Source organism: Ovis aries, chromosome 2 (genome assembly GCF_016772045.2).
Source record: "Ovis aries strain OAR_USU_Benz2616 breed Rambouillet chromosome 2, ARS-UI_Ramb_v3.0, whole genome shotgun sequence".
NCBI classification, from domain to species: Eukaryota; Metazoa; Chordata; class Mammalia; order Artiodactyla; family Bovidae; genus Ovis; species Ovis aries.
The window spans coordinates 204,412,926-204,433,134 of NC_056055.1; the positions used below are offsets into that span (position 1 = coordinate 204,412,926).

Here is a 20,209-nt window from a genome sequence, read left to right on the forward strand (position 1 = left end):
TGTAACACCCAATTGCCTATGATCACAAGGACCAAAAACCAACTTGTAAAGAAGGAAAAATAGCTCAGACTGTATCTCGAACCCTGACTGATGGTTTTATAGGTTTTAATTTTATCTCCCCTTGGCCTCATTCTCCTTGCCAGACACTGTACTGGAGAAAGTAGCAAAAGCCCTGGCCACAAATCTCAAATCCCCCAACAGTGTGATGTTGACTAAGTTACTTACGCTTCATGCAGCCTTAATTTGCTTATCTATAAAATGGGAGTAAGGCTATCTGCATTCCACCCTCTCTGGGTTGTTGTAAAAAAAATCATAGGAGAAGACATAGGTGCAAAGCTGTCTAAGAGCTCTAAATTATTACTCCCATTCACACTGTTTGAGTAAGCTGAACCCATATTTGAGATAGAGGACATGGCGTGGTCTCCTTTCAAAACTGAAACTTCCCATACCTTGCTTGCTAACCTGTTTCTTTTAAGCGTAAACAAATGAGCCAGAGCTGACATTTGCTGAGAAAAATCTTGGTTTCCCTCACATAGATTGAGTCATATATTCAATATCACCTGGGATACAGCCAAAAGGAAGAATCCCCCTCTGTATCCTCCTACACAAAACACCCTGCCCCAGGTTAAGCAGTCTGCCATGTAAGACCATTCAGCAGGTCGGCAGCCATTTGCCCAGAGTTTCACTTTCTAAGGGTATACCCTTAGAAATGCTGGTAGAGGCTACCAAGTGCATCTGACCATAAAGGATGGCCCTGAAGCCTGGATTGACCTCAAAGGATCATTCTAAACACATAAAAAGGTCTTTAGTGCTGCATCCTATATGCAGCTTGGTCTTCTTGGGGACAGGCAGATCGAGGGGCTCCCTGAGTCACTAAGCTGAGCAGAGCCCCCAAACCTAAGCGTGAGTCTGCATCTGCTCCACCAACACTCTCAGCATCAGCTCTGAGCCAAGGTCGCCTTCAGAAGCCAGTGGGCAGAGGAAGGGGAGCTGCAAGGAGGGAGTGCTCCATAGGTGGGCACTTGGCTGTTGACCCAGTGACACCAAGGATGAGGATGATGTAGGGAATGACAAAGGTTGGGGAATACAGGGGGACGGTGAGGCTGGCCGAGAGCCTCCAGAAGTCCAGTGCTCCAACATACACAGAGCCCCTGAGGGCTTCCAGAGCCCCTGGTTGAAATACAACCTTGCATCATGCCTCAGAGCCACAAGCAGAGATTTGAGGTGTTGCTACAGCAGCTCCAAACAAGGAAGGTTTGCCAGACTATTTCAGCAATAAATCTACCTTGAGTAAGTGATGAAAATAGCTGCAGGACCCTTTAAACCATTGATGAAAGATTTGTTCACTATGCTGGAGTCATCTGTTGACTCAGATCCTTCCTGGGGGTTGCACAGACAGGGTAAGTGCAGCTTGCTAAGCAGCCGTCGCACCACAGAGGATCGTCTGAGTTTCTCCACAAGGAAACGACCAGTAGACAGCCCCAGAAATCAAGTGCTTCAGACTGAGCATCTCAGTAACAACAGAGCAGAGCTTCAGGTCATCCCACCATCGTCACACCTTGGTTATCCCCTAGCCCCTCACAGTTGGCAAAGGGCTGTCACATGCATGATCTTATTTGAGCTCCAGACAACTCTGCAGGGAAGCAAGGGCAAGAAATCAGTATCCACAACTTACCGATGAGGAAACTGAGTCCAAGAAATGACTCAACCTTGAGCTCCTGACTCCCAGAACAGTCTGTTCCACTGAGCTGGCTGCCACTTCCATAGAGACACTAGCAGAAATACAGAAATCAGGAGGGCAGAGGAACAAGGGCCTTGATCAACACTGTTGCTCTGAAAAGCAGGAAGGGAGGTAGTTTGGAAGCAGCTAAGAGCGTCATACTCGTATTTGGGCTTGCAAAGTTGACCCACTGTTCACCTTTGCAGGTCAGCAGGACCTGGATGAAGGGGAAGCTGGGGCTGGTGGACAAGTGGACACAGGCTCTGTAGCCAAGGACAGTGGCAGCCAGGGGACTTGCTTGCCACCACTCAGGAAGCAGCCCTGGCAGGAAGATGAAACACAGACAGAGGTACCGTTTCTAATGGGGGGTCCCCTTTCCCTGATGGCTCAGAGGGTAAAGAGTCTGCCTGCAATGCGGGAGACCCAGGTTCATTCCCTGGGTCAGAAAGATCCCTTAAAGGAAGAAATGGCAACCCACTGCAGTACTCTTGTCTGGAGAATCCCCATGGACAGAGGAGCTTGGCAGGCTACAGTCCATGGGGTCACAAAGAGCCAGACATGACTGAGCGACTTCACTTTCACTTTCTGTTATTGTTCTTCTTGACTTTGGAGATGATACTCTCTCCTGTCACCATTTCTTGGGGTCCTCCAGAGAAGAGAAAAGTATTAATACTTTGAGCCTATTGATCCCTGTTTTTCAAGGTGCAACTGGTAGAACCCTAGCACTGCCAGATGCTCCATAGGAAAAAATAAATAAATTGGGAAATGCTGTGCACCACATTCTCCTCCCAGAGAGGCACAGTGCTCATTTAGCCATGGACCATTTGAGAAGTTCTATAGTAGAAGAGCTGATTTAACTTTAACTTGTGGTTTTCCAATCTCACTCAACCACAGATCCTCCCTACACTCTTCACTCCATCTAGGCATCTCTAGCCATCTCTAGAAAAAAAAGAGCTTTTGGTCTTAGAGTTGGAAAAGCCTTGTTTTGAGTCCTGTATCTTGCTAGCTGTGATGAGCACGTCCAAGAAACTTAACTTTGAGCCTGAATTACCTCTTATGTAAAATAGAGCTGTTATCACACACACCTCTCAAGTTTGCTGTGAGGATTAAGTCAGTAAAAATGTAAAAATGCTTTTTAGGGACTTCCTTAGTGCTCCAGTGGCTAAGAAACTGTGCTCCCAATGCAGGGGGCCCAGGTTCAACCACTGGTCAGGGAACTAAATCTCACATGCTGCAATTAAGAGTCCACACGGCACAGCTAAAACTCGGTGCAGCCAAAGGGAAAAAAAATAAACTTTTGAAACTCTAAGGCCTGTGTGTGTGTGTGTGTCTGTACAACAGAGAAACATAGATAACGTGTGCTCCTATCTTGAATAAACACACATGACTTACAAGAAGGTCATGTGCCAATGAGACAGGAAAGGGGGAGAAGAGAAGTACCACCTAGTGAGAGGGAAGAGACATTTTATGATGGATAAAAACAGTGATGCTAGCATGAATATACTTGATGCCACAGAACTATACACTTAAAAATGGTTAAAATGATACATTTATGTTATGTATATTTTACTGTGATAAAAGAAAGAAGTCTGCCAAAAAGAAAAGACAATGATACTAGAGCTCCATTTTGATTTTTAATTTTTTTCAAGAAAGCACTATACATCAGGCATAGCTAAATGTCATTCTTTCTATCACCAGCAATAAAACATTTTATGAATGTAATAAACAGCATTAGAGATCTGGCCACGATAACCATGTTTTTCTTCCCAGGCTGCTAAGAAGATTTCATCCTTGGAATCACAAGTCTAGCCACAAAGTCTGACTGTTAGAGGAACCGGCTCTGTTCCTTTGCAAAACCTGTTTTCAGGAATGCATATCTGTTGTTCCCTAGGACACGTCAAAAGACAATCACCGTTGTATCCACGCTTCAAAAGAAAGCCACCATGAAAAAGCACAGCAAACCTCCAGGAGGACCCTCGGGCATGCCCTCTTCGATCACTCTTGGCTCCTGCATGACAAATCCCACACGGCATTCTACTACGGAGGCATCTTCCCCAACAGGAAGGCAGACCTCAGCGGTAAGAAGCCGAATGCCTTGCTTGTTGATCTGGGTAAACGTGATCCTGCAGAGAACATTGAGCATGCTGGGTGTCTCTTCCTCATGCCACTCACCTTAGAAAATAACCACTGAAGTCCAGCCAGAGGTGGGAATGAGACTAGCCCTCAACCACACACGTTCCACAGTCAGACTGCCTGCGCTCAAATGACCCCCACTTACTAACTATGACCTTGGGCAAGTTATTTAATCTCACTGAGGCTCCATTTTCTCATATGTGGAATGGGAATAATAATACCTTCATAAGGCTATTATGGACTTCCCTGCGTAATAGCCTGCAAGGATCTGCCTGCAATGCAGGAAACCTGAGTTTTCCAGGAAAATCCCCTGGAGAAGGGAATGGAAACCACTCCAGTATTCTTGCCTGGAGAATTCCATGGACAGAGGAGCCTGGGAGGCTGCAGACCATGAGGTTGCAGAGAGTCGGACATGACTGAGTGACTAACATATTACTATTAACACTAAGGCTATTATGGGGATTCAGTTAATACATGTAAAATACTTTGCACAATTCTCATCCCACAGTCAGCACTTAACACGTGGTAACTATTAAGATCATTATTAGTCTCTCCATCACCTGACTCAGCCATCAAGAACCCAACCCAGATCATGAGATTAGGGCTCCCTGAAGCTGCCTCAGCCACTGTGGCTCTCCAGGTGTCTCAGCATCTCCTTGCCTCTCTTCCCATTAACCCAAAGGTGATTAAAGTTGAAAGTCAACTGTTCATCCCCATGCCTACAACTAATAAGCTCTTGTTGCCATCCTATCTCTACAGACAAACAAAGGACTATGAAGCTGCACCAGGGCAGAAGCAGCCACTTGTTCAAGGAGCCTCCTGCTGAAAGATGTCTTTTCCCTCCTGTAGCATCTGCTGCTGGCTCAGAAAAAAACATGCCTGGGGACATGAAGAAGAAAAAGGTGTGTGTGTGTGTGTGTGTGTGTGTGTGTGTGTGTGTGTGTGTGTGTGTGTGTGTGTGTGTGTGTGTACACGTGCATGCGCACACACATGCTTAAAAGATTCTAGGAACGAGTTGACGCAAAGAGACGTCTCCAAGAACTAGCCTTACTTGCTTCTGAGCTCACTGTGTGGAGTTGGGCTAAAGGGGTAGTAATTCACTAAATGTTGAAAACAGTGAATAAGAGGAATTTCAGCCACCCCCCATTAAAGCAGATGGTGTTACCACACTGATGGCAACAGAACCCTTTGCTCTGTTAAGGGGCTGAGGGTTATCTGTAAGCATGTAAGGACAGAATTTGAGTTTGTAAGCAGCTGACCCACTTCAAACTTAAAATGCTTGGAACCTGGCAATGGTTTTGCTTAACTGAGGGTCTGTCACCTCCGAAAATGTAGGATAAATTTTGCAGGTTTATCAACCCCTTCAGAAGTTTCAGGTGAGAGTGAAGGGGCTTTCCCCTTCAGAAGTTTCAGGTACATCTTCCTGAACTTGTGGTGAGTGAGACTGATCAGGGGCTCTGGAATGTCCAGCCATCGTGGCAGCTGTATGACTTGAGCGAGTGGTTCACCGCAGAGCTGCTCCTCCTCTGTGCACAGGGATAATAATACCAGCCTCACAGGGCTGATGGAAGGATGAAAGGAAATGAAGCACTTATGTGAAAGTACCTTGTGTCCGATAGGAACCAACAACGTTAGTGGGGATTCATGCCATCTGCAGTGGCCCTGAGTAGCCGTGGGCACGCCAGGTGGTCCCAGTGCCAGTGAAGAGGTTGTTTTCCATCTGTTCAGGATTTTCTCAGATTCTCTGTGTCTAAGGTGATCTAAATCTTTCCATTCACACCAGAAGGACCTCTGGCTTTTCAGGTTCCTTTGGGCCAGAAGTAAACAGCAGGCCTGACCTGCCAAGGTCACCCAGGCCCAAGGAAAGTCCTCAATCTCACACACAGATCATCCCAGAACTGAGCCAGGCTCAGAGGATAGGAATCCCTCCCATCAACCCATGTATACGATTTAGCAGAGGAAAGCAATATTTTCTACTATATTAAAACTCTGTAAATTTTTAATTACAATGGAGAAATTTAAGGCGTGGCTTGTCAGCCATATCTCACACAAACCATTTGAGTTTCCACATAGATTTCCCAATGCAAACCTTGTCAAACAAAATACAAAGGTCGGTATTCAGAAAAGGGCAGTTGGTGGGCAGCTGGCACCTGGAGAGTGGAGATCTCTAGGAACAGAAAGATCCTATGTGCATGCATTGGGTTAATCATTTTCTTAACGTCTCAAAACTATACATATTACCCTGAATGTTGCTGGGTGAATTTCCTCCTCATTCAACTCTAAACACGTAGGATGCTTGTGTGTGTGTCTGATCTTTTTTTCTTTTTGAACACTAAAAAGTGAGAAACGTTTTTATTTTTCCTCCTGTGAAATTGAACTCCCTGAAACCCAGCACACATATACATTTCATAGAGCCGAGTTCATATGTTAAAAGCTGCAAACTAAAAGGAAAAATTTTTAGCAACTTCTGAATAATTGGAAACAGGAAGCTCTAAGTACTACCCCTAGTGCCTCTCTCTCCCCCCACCCCCACCCCCACCGTGCATACACACACCTATGTTTTGGAGCTTTTTGGACATAAAGGAAACTGGGTTAAAGCTGTGGTTGATCCTGACACACAGTGATTTTCTTTTTCTAGATATCTTCATATTTCAGATGTGTGGAGACACCTAGGTATTCTGCTAGTGGCAAGATTCAGTATTAAACCCTAATGACAGAAGAGTCTTCTCTCAAAGAAATATTATAGAAATAAGCCTAGTTCCAAACACTATTGTAACTATGTATAATTAACTCATTTAATCCTCATGGCAATTTATGAGGTGGGCAGTATGATTACCCCCATTTTACAGAAGGAGAAATTGAGGCTTAGAGAGATTACACAAGGCCAGCAAGTATACAAATGTGTATTCCTATTTCTGCCCTTTCTTACCTGAAAGAAAAGTCTGAGCCTTGCCTTTTTCCCCATAATGACACAAGTTAAGATTTTTCCCTCTCCAGACATGGAAATCTCAGCTCCAACATGTCAGTCCGGCTGTTGCTGGGCTACAAGAGAAAGAAAGAGAAAGAAAGAGCCTTCCTCACAAAGGCTCTTGAATTTACCACATTTATACTTCTCAGAGCAGTTGGAGACTGGGTTAATGGGGACATAACCGAGTCCCCACCAAGCAAAGCAGCCCCACTCTAATGAGTTGACCGGCTTCCAGGTTGGTCAGTTTTCCTTTTCAGCCCTGGATACAGAAGCAATATCACACCCAGCAGCTTCTGATACTGGAGAGTCAATAAGATACCATATCATTTGTCCCTTGCAGGCAGCAGGATTTAGATACCTGCCATATTGGGGTCTGTTTGTTTTTACATTTTCTCCAGGCACCTAAAGCTTTGAAATTACCTCTTATCTCAGAAGAACCACCCAGAGTTCTGGACCCCCTGAGGAGTCAACTTAAAGCCAGTGAGCCCCCAGCAGAGCTCTTCATCTTCCCTGTGGAGATTCATTATCATAGCCAACACCCGCCAAAAGGCAAGGCACAAAGAAGAGGTGGGTCCCTGTGGATGGGTCTCCTGAGGGAATGAGACAGGCCAGGAAGGACTGGGGTGTGGGACCCGCCCATGCGGGTCCTAAATCACGGCTGACCCTCTCCAGGGTCACCCCCTTATGAGAACTCTTTTAAAAAGAAACAAAAAGGATAAATCTGCAAGTAGATCTCTACTGGTCATACTCAACTCAGTTTTTAAAATATGCATTGAGTCCTTCATTAAGCAGAGCATTTTGCTAAACTGTGGAAGAAAATGGCAGTCAGCCATACGCATAAATAAGTCCAGGGCACCATAGATGTTATAAAGGTGCAAGAATTTTCAGGCAGTTTACAATAATTAAGTGCCATATATAACTGAAATTGAAAAAATAAAAATCTGGTTAAAAAGAGTAGAGAAATAAATTTTATCAGACATCTGCAATGAATTCATTGCCTTTGATGAGCACTGGATTTAGATGAGCTACCTGGCAGCCAGGATATTTGGATCTTTGGATTTGGTTCTATGAAAGATCAAAGTTTGTCTGAAGAGCCACTTTCCTGATTTTTTGTAGTTTATTTTATTGAAGTATAGTTGATTTACAATGTTGTGTTAATTTCTACTGTACAGCAAAGTGATTCAGTTATACGTATATATATATATAGAGAGAGAGAGAGACATTCTTTTTCACATTCTTCTCCATTATGGTTTATCACAGGATATGGACTGCAGTTCCCTGTGCCTTACAGTAGGATCTTGTTATATATTCATTCTATATATTGCGGTTTGCATCTGCTAACTCCAGACTCCCACCCCATCCTTACCCAACCCCTTCTCCCCCTTGGCAACCATCAGTCTGTTCTGTATGTCTCTGAGCCTGTTCCATTTTCCTGATTGTGAATTAGGTAACATTATTATGTAACATTAGATGATTTCTACAATCCTTGTCAGGAAAGAGATTTTGAGCTTCTAAGCGAAGTGCTGAAAGAGTGCGGGTAAGGCAAGTCAATTCCAACCTACGACTTAGAAAGAGGCTTCTGAGTGACCACTCAGTTCACCCTGCACACAAGCAGAAATTCTTTCGGATCTTCCCAAGGCATTCCACAACACCCTGGCCAAAGACACATTATTGCCCCTGGGAATTTTCTGGGCAGCCTGAGGCAAAAGGCAACTCTCTAAACAGCTGACTTCAATTTTGAAAAGTCCTAGTTCTGAGCTTTCTAGAAACTTCAAGAAAAACTGCCACTGATTTCTCAGTTTTCACTCTCCAGCTGTTTGGAATTCTCACTATGAAGAATGTCATAACTGTTAAGCTTAAAAGACTGGTCAATGGGAGGATGCATAAAGAAACTTTCTGAGATGATGAAAATGTTCTAAATCTTAGTTGGTTGCCTGGATATATACATTTATCAAAACTCATTGAACTGTTTACTTAGAATCTGCTTGCTTTCACTGTATGTAGATTTTACCTTTCAAGAAAAAAAACTATGTAGCTCCTTAAAACACACACACACAGTATTACAGTATTTTTAAGTGCAGAGTTTATTAAATTATTATTCAGGTCTAATGAGGCCAATAGATCAGGAGACACTTGCCAGTGAAAAGATAGTCTGTTATTCACAGTTCCCAAGAGCAGAGGGCATGCCATGTCCCACAGGGCCACATGGAAAGAACCAGGGTCAGTTAGGAGGCAGAAGTGCTGGCGGGGGGTGCACAGTGTGTGTGTGTGTTGGCAGGGGGCAGGGGGCAGTACAGGGAATGAGCAAGAGTTTTTATTCCATTTTTGGCAGGAAGAAATGGGCGAGGCAGGGCAAGCAGGCTAAGCAAGTTTGGCATTGGCTAGTTGGAATAATTTGGGCAGTGCATCAGGGCTGTCCCTGGTTGTTGGATACCTGGCCCTGGGGTCATAAAGGCAGGGTGATAGTGGCCTGGCAGGGACAGGGAGGCCTGGCGTGCTGCAGTCCATGGGGCTGCAAAGAGTCAGACATGACTTGGCGACTAAACAAGGACAACATAGTGTCCTGGAAGTGTAAGAGCTGTTTAAAGGGGGTCATGCCTGGGGAGAGGGGGGAGGGGCTCTAGACGGGTTGGTTGCCATAGGAGATTTGCACTTGCCTTTACTGTCTCAAGGGCCTGGCTAGCCCTGGGAAAGACAGTCTCCCCAGGGTCAGTAAAGTCCCAGAAGTCAAAACACTAGAATAAAAAGACATGCTCACTGATTCACTCTGCTGTACACCTGAAACTAACACAGCACTGTAAACCAACTATACTCTAATTTTTAAGAGCACATGCTTAATGCACGTAAAGACAGGACTATCAGCAGGATTCAGCTGAACCCTGGTTATCTTCCATGATGACCCTGGAAGGAAGGTCACCAGGACATCATGCACCAGATTCTTAAAGCTATTAGATCCACTGAGCTTGCCAACACACTGCCAAATGAAAACCAGGAATAAAATACACAGAAAGTGAATCCATTGAGTTCTTCCTTCTTGTGTACGTCTGAGAGGGCTCTTTCAGTAACAAGTGTTAGAAGCCTAACTCAAACTCTCTTAAGCAAAAAAAAAGAAATGTATTCGCTCATGTAATTGGATAGTACAAGGATCAGCCAACTCCAGGCTGAACTGGATCCAGGTTTCAGAAAATGTCCTCTGGACACTATTTGTCTGAGTCTCTCAGCTCTGTTAGTCTTTCCTCTCAAGTAGGTTGTCCCCATGTAAAGATGGCCTCTTGCAAATCCATGATAGCTTGTTAATCCCAGTAGGATGGATATACCTCTTAAAAGCTCTTGAAAAAAGTACCAAAATTGCCTCTGATTGGCCAGGCTTGGGCTCTGTGTCCTCCCTGGACTCAATCACTGTGGCTAAGACAATGAGATGCTCTCATAGCCAGGCTTCAGTCACATGCCCATCCCTAGAGTCAGAGAACAGACCACCCAAAACCACATGGAGTGAGTGACAAAGAGATGGGTCCCCAAAAGAGAAGAGACAGGGACTTCCCTGGCAGACCAGTGGTTAAGACTCTATGCTTCCAGTGTAAGAGGTGTAGGCTTGATCCCTGGTCAGGGAACTAAGATCCCTCATGCTGTGGCCAAAAAAAAAATTTTTTTAAAGGCTGAATGTTTAAGAATTTCCTGGTGGGCCAGTGGTTAGGACTCTGTGCTTCCACTGCTGGGAGCATGGGTTCAATCCCTTCTTGGTGGATTAAGAAAAATAAAATAAAAAGCATTAAAAAAAAACAAAACAGATTTTTTTTAAAAAAGGAGAGACAGCTGGCAAAACCCACGGATGTCTGCACAACTTGGCCTTCTGTCTGTCTCCTAGGTGCTCCACACCCTGAGTCAGCACCAGAAGCAGAGGAAGAGTGCGGGCCGTTGTGGAGACCTCCCCTGAAGCAGGTGTCCCTAAGGAGGTCAAGGGCGTTAAGAGTGCATCTCCCAGTGGACACAGACAGGGACACACTCTCGCCTCAAGGTAGCTACTCCTTCCCTCCAGCGTCCCACAGGATCCTGCTCCAGAGGAGAACAAGGCAAGACATGTCAGGGTCCCCAGCCACGAAAAACGAAACTAGAAGGGACAAAGCTTCTCCCCAGCTACTCAAAGGTTCTTCTGCTCAGACAGCAGCTGCCGTAATCAAAGTGCCATAGTGAAAACAACGTCGTATCTAGCTCACTAGTAACTAATGAAGCCCCGCTAAGAATATATTCTATGGGCTCCCCAGGTGTCACTGGTGGTAAAGAACCTGCCTGCCAGTGCACGAGACATAAGAGACGTGAGTTTGACCCTCTGTCAGGAAGATCCCCTGGAGAAGGAAACAGTAACCCACTCCAGTATTCTTGCCTGGAGAATCCCATGGACAGAGGAGCCTGGAAGGCTACAGTCCATGGGGCTGCGAAGAGTCAGACACGACTGAAGAGACTTAGCACACAAGAATATAATCTGATCGCAGATGTAAAACAGCACCAAATTACTAAACATTCACTGCATGCTCTATAGCTTCTCCTATCTTTTTAACCTAATCTACTTAGGAATATGTGTTTATTCATTAAAAGTTCATAATATCAATAAATGTCTTCATTTTTTTCAAAACATCATATGAACCTGTGAACTTATGTATATATCAAAGTGTATATTTTTAGGTGTGGATAGGTTGGAAATAATGGGCCATATTTAGAAAGCTCTTCACTTTTAGAAAACAACCTCCTTCCCCAAGGGCAAGATGACTGGATCACAGATGCTAGGTGATCTCTGACTGGTGGTAATCAGAATAGAAGGAGGCACATTAATATTTAAGTTGCTCCTCAGTACCAGGCACACTCCTCAATTTTTAACACCTCTCATCTCATTTGCTCCTCACAATAGTCCTACCCTCGCTTCACAGATCAGAAATCTGAAGCCCTGGGAGATGAGGAACTTGTCTGAGGTCACGCAATTACAAGTGGCCTCGCTGGGCTCGGAGCTGCCTTCCAGGCTCAGCACCTGTGCTCTTGCTCATCACACTGCACTGCCTCTCGGAACAAACAAAGCAGTGAACCCAGGTCACAACATTCTTGACACACTTCAGTTTTGAGAATGGTCCTTCGGTTTTTCTAACTGTGTATTATTATATATATTATTTTATTTTGTCATTTTAAATATTAAGACAGTAATAGTATATAGGCAGTTTCTTTATTTTTAATGTTCAACTTCATTTTTTTAATGAAGTATAATTGCTTTACAATATTGTGTTAGTTTCTGCTGTACAAATGAAGTAAATCAACTGTATGCATACATACATCCCCTCCCTCTCGGACCTCCTTCCCATCCCCTCATCCTGCCCCTCTAGGTCATCACGGAGCACGGAGCTGAGCTTCCTGTACGTTAGCAGGTTCCCACTAGCTATTTCAGTTCATGGAACTCAAAATCAAAAAGGCAAACAACCCAATCAAAAACTGGACAGAAGGCTTAAATAGATATCTCCCCAAAGAAGATACACAGATGGTTAAGAGGCACATGAAAAGATGCTCAACATCACTAATTATTAGGGAAATGCAAATCCTTTGATTTTTGAGGCAGGGGCTTGTTTACCATATTTCTTAAATGAGAGTTAATCATCCTAAAGAATTTGAAATTTTTTGTAAAAAATCCCAACACGGCAAGCGTCACTCTGTGAGCAGACAGGTAAGAAAGCAGCTTCCCCTGTGCACCACAATGTTCAAGGCACAGCCTGAGCCACCAGGATGGATGGCAACACCAGGGAATTTTGTCTTCTGTGCTGCTCACCTCACCAGCCCTCCACTTGTTTTGAGCTGCTGTGTCCACTGGGGACAGAGGATCTAGAACTTGTCCATCCTCTAGATCTACGAGGATCTGCTACCCTGCCAGAAGGAAGTTGGCTAAGAAGTCCCTGATCTCTTGATTAGTTAATATGTTAGTTCAGTGTGTAACTCAACTGGGTAGCAGATGCATTTAAAAAAAAAAAGGATGCGGGGGTTCAAACAGGCAAGATTTCCATGGAAATCTTTCTCATCCAAGGGTCCCTGAGGCAAAGGTGTTTAAAGCTAGTAAGTGAGACTATTCCACTGTCCAGAGGTTGCACAGACCCGTTTACTTGCCTAGCCCTGGATTGTTTCACTTCTCATATCAAAAATGAAGCCAGATTTTATATATGCTCATACACACATACATATTTTATTTTATTGCTGAGCCATCTGAGACTTAACTGCAGACTTTGTACAATTCATTCCTTATCAGCATATGTCTCCCAAGAGCAAGGATTTCTCCTTCATAACCACAGTGCAATTATCACATTCAAGAAAATTAACATCGATGTCATACTATTTTCTAATATATAGTCCACATTCCAATTTCTCTAATTATACCAGTAACATTTCTTATAGCTGTTTTCTTCCCAATCAATCCAGGATTCAACTCAGAATCATGCGTTGTATTTAACTGTCACATCTCTTGAGCATCTTTTTCTTTAGAACACTTCCCCAGTCTCATTTTTCATGACACTGACATCTTTGAAAAGGATAGGCTAAGCTGCTTTACAGAATTATCCTCAATTTAGGTTTGTCTGTTTCCTCATAATTAGATTCAGATCAAACATTTTGGACAAGTATACTAAGTTGGTTATGTGTTCTTCCCAGTGCATTACATCAAGGGACATAAATATCCCTTTATATTTATCCCATTTGTTATAATTTGCTCCGTTATAGGTGATGTTAAACTTCTTTATTTGGTTAAAGATGTGTCTGCTAGATTTCTCCATTGTAAAGACACCTTGTAAAAAAGTGGCTTATGGTACTTTGAGACTGTGTGTGAAGCCAGCTTTTCAATATAAACAGCAAGAGTGCGTTGAGCATGAAATAAAGACCACTCTCTCTGAGATTAAGACAAGGTCTCAATCCCTTTTAGATTCCTGGGTTTCACCCTCCCTAGAGTAGTCCCTGCTGACTTTAAGAAAGAATAAAAGAGAGAGATGGAGGCCAGGATGTGCTTTGTGGAGTGTTATCGTCCCTGCTGTTACCCTCTACCATCTGGAAGGGGCTGCTGTGTGCTTTATGACCCAGAGGAGCCATGTGATCACTGGTCTGCTTAGGAAAATTGCTTTGTGGTTGAAACTCTGTAGCCAATAGTCCCATGAGCTTGGAGGCTGGGTCTCCCCAGTTAGGGAAGGACCTTGCAGCCTCCTTCGCCTTTCTTCTATCTCAGGAGTCCATCAGCAGAACAAGAATAAGAACCACTGTCCGGCTCCTCCCAGTTCTTAGAGGTTCCCCCCAAGGAAGGGACAAAAGTAATCCCCCCTTGGCTATGGGAGATACCTGGCCTCTGCTCCTTAGCAGGGCTGGAAAAAAGAGAGACCAATGTGAGAATGTGGGGAATAAGCAATTCTAGACACCAGGAGCCTTCACTCGGAGATTAGCAAAGAGGTTCCCTCTGCTTCTTGCTGATCCTGATTCTCACTCATGCTTCTTCTCCTTTTGCTTTTGAAGAGGATGTTGCTCCACCCCAGAAGGGGACCTCATCACCATCCCTGAGGAAAGGAAAGAAAAGTCCAAAGAGCCAGAGAGGCCCAGACAGCCCCAGGACATCAGGCCGCAGCAGCCCCACAGGCCCCCAACGTGAGAAACCAGCTGGGGGGCCACTTCCAGCAGCAGGACAAGGTACTCACTCCTGGGGTATACGGATGCGCCCCTTTGGCTTGTCTGTGACTCTGGGCTCGTTTTAATCACCTTCCAGGGCCACACATAAGCTGTCTGAAAGCCACCCCACTGAAGAAGGGAAATCAGCAGTTTCCGACCATGTCAGTGGGATTAACTCTCACCATGCTTATTCCTCAAGAGTCAGTACACATTTTTAAAAAGGGTTTTCTGCACCAGCTCGCACTGCCAAGCTGTTTTGTGTTCCCTCCCTCCTGGCAGCACCCGTGATGACGCGGTTCCCTGCACTCATCACAGAGACTCCCTACTGGGTTTACAGGGCATTCTCCACACTGAGCCATCACCCTGCCTGCCGGGGGACCTGGCTAAGAGGAAGAGTCCCCGGGAAGGAATCACCCTCCCCAACCCAGGGCAGGGCCTGAGGCCTGTGAACAGAGAGAGGACTCCAGATCTCTTCTGAAGGGTGAGGCAGGCAAGACCACACCCTCTGTGCTTTAGACTGACTTCTCATCCTTAAGAGCCGACAGCTCAGGAGGAGATAGTGCAGTGACAGCTTCTGTGGGGGCGGCGCACAGAGCAAAAACTGCTTAGAGTCCAAATCACCCCTGAAAATCCCTTAGGGAGGGTCCAGGCTCAAGACCTATGAACCGACAAACTTCTAGAAAGTGCAGCCCAACCAGCTGTTCCTCCCTCATCGGAGGATGGGCAACTTTCTCAGGTTGAGCAGCAGATGAAGGAGATGGAGTGTGTTTGGTGAAGAAAATGCCTCTGTTAACAGTAGAGCCTCACTCAGGGCTTCTAGAAGCTCACACTCAGAGAGGAACATGGCAACTGAGAGCCACCAAGAAACAACAGGCACCTCCACTTTCGTCCCATCCCACACTCACTCAGGGACAGACACCTCGCTGTTCAAACCCTGCTCGCTCTCGCTCTCCCTGCCTCAAACCCAGCATGTATATTTGAAGCCTTGTAAGCATAAATTCAATACATGGATCAATAACCCCATTATGTGCTTGCATCTTCTCTGTTTAAGGCTGAAATGGTCAAAATCAAATCCTGTCTCCCCCCCACCCCCCGACCTCTTTTCTTTCACCAAAGAGACTTCCAAACTGTTTCAAGGTGGAACATTTTCTTACAATTCCCTCCCTTTTATATTTGCAGGGCAATGATGCTGTCTTAATTTGGAGCTAATTACCTAAACTTTAGGTACCATAATGTCACCACCAAGGGTATTCCTAGGAGGTTTCGTTGCCCAGGACAAATCACACCAAACACACAGACAGACAGACACACACACACACCCCTAATCGGACACCCTTACAAAAGGAGAATCTGATTAGAATAAACAACAGGGCCGTGACTATGAGAGAGGTGTAGCCGGAAGCCTCAAGGGCATAGGTTGAGTGTGTGTAAATGAATGTGCGGACAAGGGCACATGTGTGTCTGAGGGCATGTGTGTGCTTATATAGTTATGTGAGTGTATGTATGTACTCGTGTGCTCACGTGTGTATGTGTGATTAAGCAGGCATGCATGTTTGCCTGTGCTTGTGTTGCTGTGCGTCCCTGTCCGTGCATACACACCTGCATGTGTGTGCTACGTGTATGTGTACACGTGCATGCAGACCTCGGTGTAAGTATGTGTGAGTGTGTGTTCCCATGTGTATCAGGCCTCAGTGTATGTGTATAAAAACACACTTGTAAGTGTCCACTGTGATTGATTGCCAGCTCTTCTCCTGACCTCTTTGCCTTAGAAATGGGGAAAGTCAAGTCATAGAAATATCTTCAATCTTTCTAAGCAACAGGGAGAAATACAGTTGTCTTCTCCTCCTTGGCCGGAGCCCCTGGAGTCACTAAGAGTGGCAGCATTTGACCGTCAGGGCACAGTTATGCTGCCGAGTAGGACACAAAGGCACATGGCAGAGCAGGAAGCAGAGGCTGGAATCTCTGATACCTGCACCGAGGGTCTGGGCTGCACAGATGCTTGAAGGATGGGGCTCCATTTCCTTCACAGAAGATGCCCCCACCAGCCTCACCTTGTCCCTGCAGTGATGCCTGAAACCAGAGGACCCCCTCTTTTCTAGACCTTCACGGTCTAGAAGTGAAGTGGCAGCCCCACCCCATTCATCCCACACTGACTTTAGACAATGGGGCCCAAACATGGCGCAGCTCTGGAGAACCCCAGGAGAGAGAGGGCGGCTCTGCACCCTGGCAAGCTCCTGAGCATACCCACCAGCAGCTCCCCGCTTGGGAGAGCAGGCCACATTCGACCTCCCTCCCCTGCTCTAGTGCTAACACTCACTGCCGGTGCCTGTGCTTATTTTCAAGAAAAATCCGGAGACCCTACGCCGGGACACTTCTTGCAAGGTCCAGGTGGAGAAAATATCTGTCTGTCCCTCCCAGGGCCCACCCACACCCAGGAGCTTCCTTCAGGGGAAGGTAAGATGAGACAGCCCAGGTCAGCCCTGTTTCCTTGGGGGAAGAGTCTACCTGCAGCTTCCAAAACTTCCCAGCAGCAGAGACATCATTAAAAACAGACGCAAGTCAGCCAGTTTCTCTCCTCTCGCTGACACAGAGGTGCTTCTGTAGTTCAGACACAATAACCCAATGTTTGCACAACAAGTTCTCTCTTGCATCAGGAGAGAGACGTTCCTGTGGAATGGCTCGGAGGAGGCCTAATGTGCTGTGCTGATGCCTGGATGAGGATGATAAAGCCCTCTTGGTATTTGCCCAAACTAAACACCATCTTTCCTCTTCTTTCCAACCACCCTCCAGAGGTGGAGGTGGCTAATTGGTAATCCAATCAGGTCTCCTTGTTATGAGCATTGGTTCACTGCTGCAAATCATCTGGCTCCTGACAGATACCAAGGCAGTTTCCAAAAACCCTTCTGGCAATGTTCACTTTTTGGAAAAGGGATGTTGGCTCTGAGCAATAACCATCTTGCAAAGGGAAAAAAAAAAAAAAATTGAAGTCAGAGGGTGATGAGTGTCAACCACCCAGGATCCCTGATGATGTGTATGCATGAGTCGTACAGCCATCAGGCCTCTTAATGAGGAAGATTAAAATCTGCACTTGTTTCCTGGGTGATGTCATGACTGCCTCAATAAAAAGAGCACGGGCTCAGAGGCAGGAGATTTGAGTAACCCTGGCTGGTCCTCTGTATTTTCAGACGACTTTGGGTCCAGTCCTTCCTTGTGTCCAAGGCCCCTCATCCCATTGAAATAAAGGGATGGACTCTGCCACCTGCAGCTCTTGATTATTACTTCATGTTATGTGTTGTGTCTGTTGCTGTGGAAGTAGCCACTTAGTATTAATACATGGATTTCTAGAAACAGGAATGCATTCGTTCCAAATTCAGCATTGAAGAACTTCCATCACGACTTAGTCTGTCCCATGATATAAGCATAAAAATAACTTGGTTCTGAACTAAAGGAAGCAGGAGTTAGACAGGTGGAGGCCAGCGTCAGTGCCACCCAGCTGGTACAACAGCTGGAACGCAAACGCGATTCTGTTCATCTGCTGCACATTTGTCCACTCTCTTCCAAGAGAAGTAGCCCTCCTTCGGGCAAAGCAAAAGCCAGAAGCAAAAGGGGACATCTTCAAGTTACATATTGAAGTGTGTTATCACATTGTCAATATCCTGTTTCAGTCATTTTGGTGTTCCTGGCACTTAGCGCAGTCCCTGACACCAGTGTCACAGGGTCACAGCAAATGTTTACTGAAAAAATCTTTCAATGATTACCACACAAAAGAAAGAAAGAACGAGAGAGAGAAATGAAATCTATGCTGAATAAATCGAGACTTGCTCTGAGCAATAACCGTCTCGCATAAGGAAAAAAAAAAAATCTACTAACTCGTCCTACTCCCATGAACAGTGTTATTTAATCCTACTTGCCTCTCAAACCTAGAGACATCCACTGTGAGCTAGCTAGCTAATGAACAAACGAACCTTCAGTCCGTCAGTCAGTCGCTGGCCTCTCTCTATCCCATCCTCCATATACTGCAGGCTGGTGGGCCTGCAGTCTTGATGGTGACTGGCTGGGGCCCAGGGTGGTGGACGAAACCCTTAAACCCACGTTTCCCACAAGCGCCCGTAGAACAGGTCCAGCTCTCTAAGAGTCTCTGCTAATGGGAAAGCCTTGTTGTTTTATTTTGAAAAGCAGTATACTGGAAAAAAAATTTCAATTCCTGCAAAGGATTTGCTCCAACCACACCAAATTCTTTGCAGCTGTTTATTCAAATTCATCTTGATCACCATCCCCATCCCGCTCTTCCAATCTCACCTCCCACTGCATTCAGGCCCACCCTTTTCTCATCTGTCCAATGACTCAAACATTCAGTCTCCCTTCTCTTATCTCCCAGCCTTGCCTAAACTGCCCTCAAATATTTAGAATTATTTTAAGTTCCAGAGGAAGGCTCATCATTTCTGGGATATTGTCCTAAATAAATCCTCCTCAACTCACTGAACTGCCCCAGTGTAGCCTCAGTCCATTTCTCTCTCTCAACCCCACTTTTTTGATTACTGCATTTATCTACATCTGTTTTTCCTTTGAGCTCCCAAATACATTAGAAGAGTCCTAGAGAACTTATCTTTATCATATGTCCAAGAAATGCATGTTGATTGACGCAATACCCCAGGTGCCACAAAGTTTTTGGAGATCGTAGTTGTTGTTTTTTAATTTAAAAAAAAAAAAAAAACCTTGGGTAAAAGTGGGAATATGATCTGTCTGATCTTTCTAAAACTTTCAGACTCTGTCAACATCTATTTGGAAATAAATTCTTAAGCAATTAGATCATGATATCTTGCTTTCAGATAGCATAGGGAAATGAGTATAAACCTTCAGAAGAAGGAAAAAAAAGATGTGAAGACTTGAGCTGGAATTTGACCCTCTTGGTCATGTTGAGATATTGCTACACTGAGAAAATTCAAAGGCTTAAGAAAGGAAATTTTAACTTGGAAGGATACAAGTCAAAACATTGGATATTCACTTCAAGTTGCTTATCCTTGATTCAAGTCCTTCATTTATTCCCGTAGTCACAATGGCAGCAATAGAAGTTTTCTTTCAGAAGATCTTTAATTGAGTTCTTTATTGCAAGAAGTTCAATGATCTCTGTGCCCATGATTCAGTATGGGACTCCAAGCCCCATGCAAATGTAAAATTCTTCATCTCTTTCAGAGTTTTCAGTTAACGCTTTCTTTTGTCCTAAATGGATTTTCACCCCCAAATCATGTCTTGGTTTTTGGCCATTTCATTAGCATCGTTCTCTCTTGCAGCTCTTTCTTGGTGTTGTGGTTTGAAAATATGTCTCCAAATTCTTTGACACTTGTTTCTTCAAAAAGGGGAGTCCAATTTTCCTCCCTTTGAGTGTGGGCTGGACATAGAGTCTCATTTCTGATAAACTGAAGTGATGGTGTGTGACTTCTGAGATATGAGCTACACATGAGAGGAGATGGTCATGCCCCAGTGAAACTTCCAGATGACTGTACCCCTGGTTGATACTATACTGAAGCCTCACAAGAGACTGTACCAGAATCACAGCCTAAGAGTTTCCTAGATTCTCATAGCAACTGTGTGAGATATAATAAAGGCTTACTATATCACTAAATATAGTAAGTCACTAGATTTGGGGATAATTTGTTTTCATAATAGATTATATACTGGTGCCATGTCCTGATGGTCTGCAATTTGGTAAACAGAAAGAA

The 20,209-nt window shown here is 44.9% G+C and overlaps 1 protein-coding gene across 7 annotated transcripts in view; it reads left to right on the plus strand.

Annotated features, from left to right (window-relative positions):
• KIAA2012 (KIAA2012 ortholog) overlaps window positions 1-20,209 on the plus strand; it is a 133,166-nt gene that overhangs the window by 21,358 nt on the left and 91,599 nt on the right. For 3 of the 7 annotated variants that reach the window (XM_027965099.3, XM_012142767.5, XM_027965098.3), the window contains 7 exons: window positions 1,927-2,069; window positions 3,612-3,798; window positions 4,613-4,755; window positions 7,220-7,388; window positions 10,687-10,836; window positions 14,340-14,510; window positions 16,833-16,943. In XM_027965099.3, coding sequence (XP_027820900.2) covers window positions 1,927-2,069; window positions 3,612-3,798; window positions 4,613-4,755; window positions 7,220-7,388; window positions 10,687-10,836; window positions 14,340-14,510; window positions 16,833-16,943 — 1,074 coding nt within the window. The remainder of the gene's footprint in view (window positions 1-1,926; window positions 2,070-3,611; window positions 3,799-4,612; window positions 4,756-7,219; window positions 7,389-10,686; window positions 10,837-14,339; window positions 14,511-16,832; window positions 16,944-20,209) is intronic. The other 4 variants (XM_004004834.6, XM_060410261.1, XM_060410262.1 and 1 more) reach the window with 2 other exon arrangements.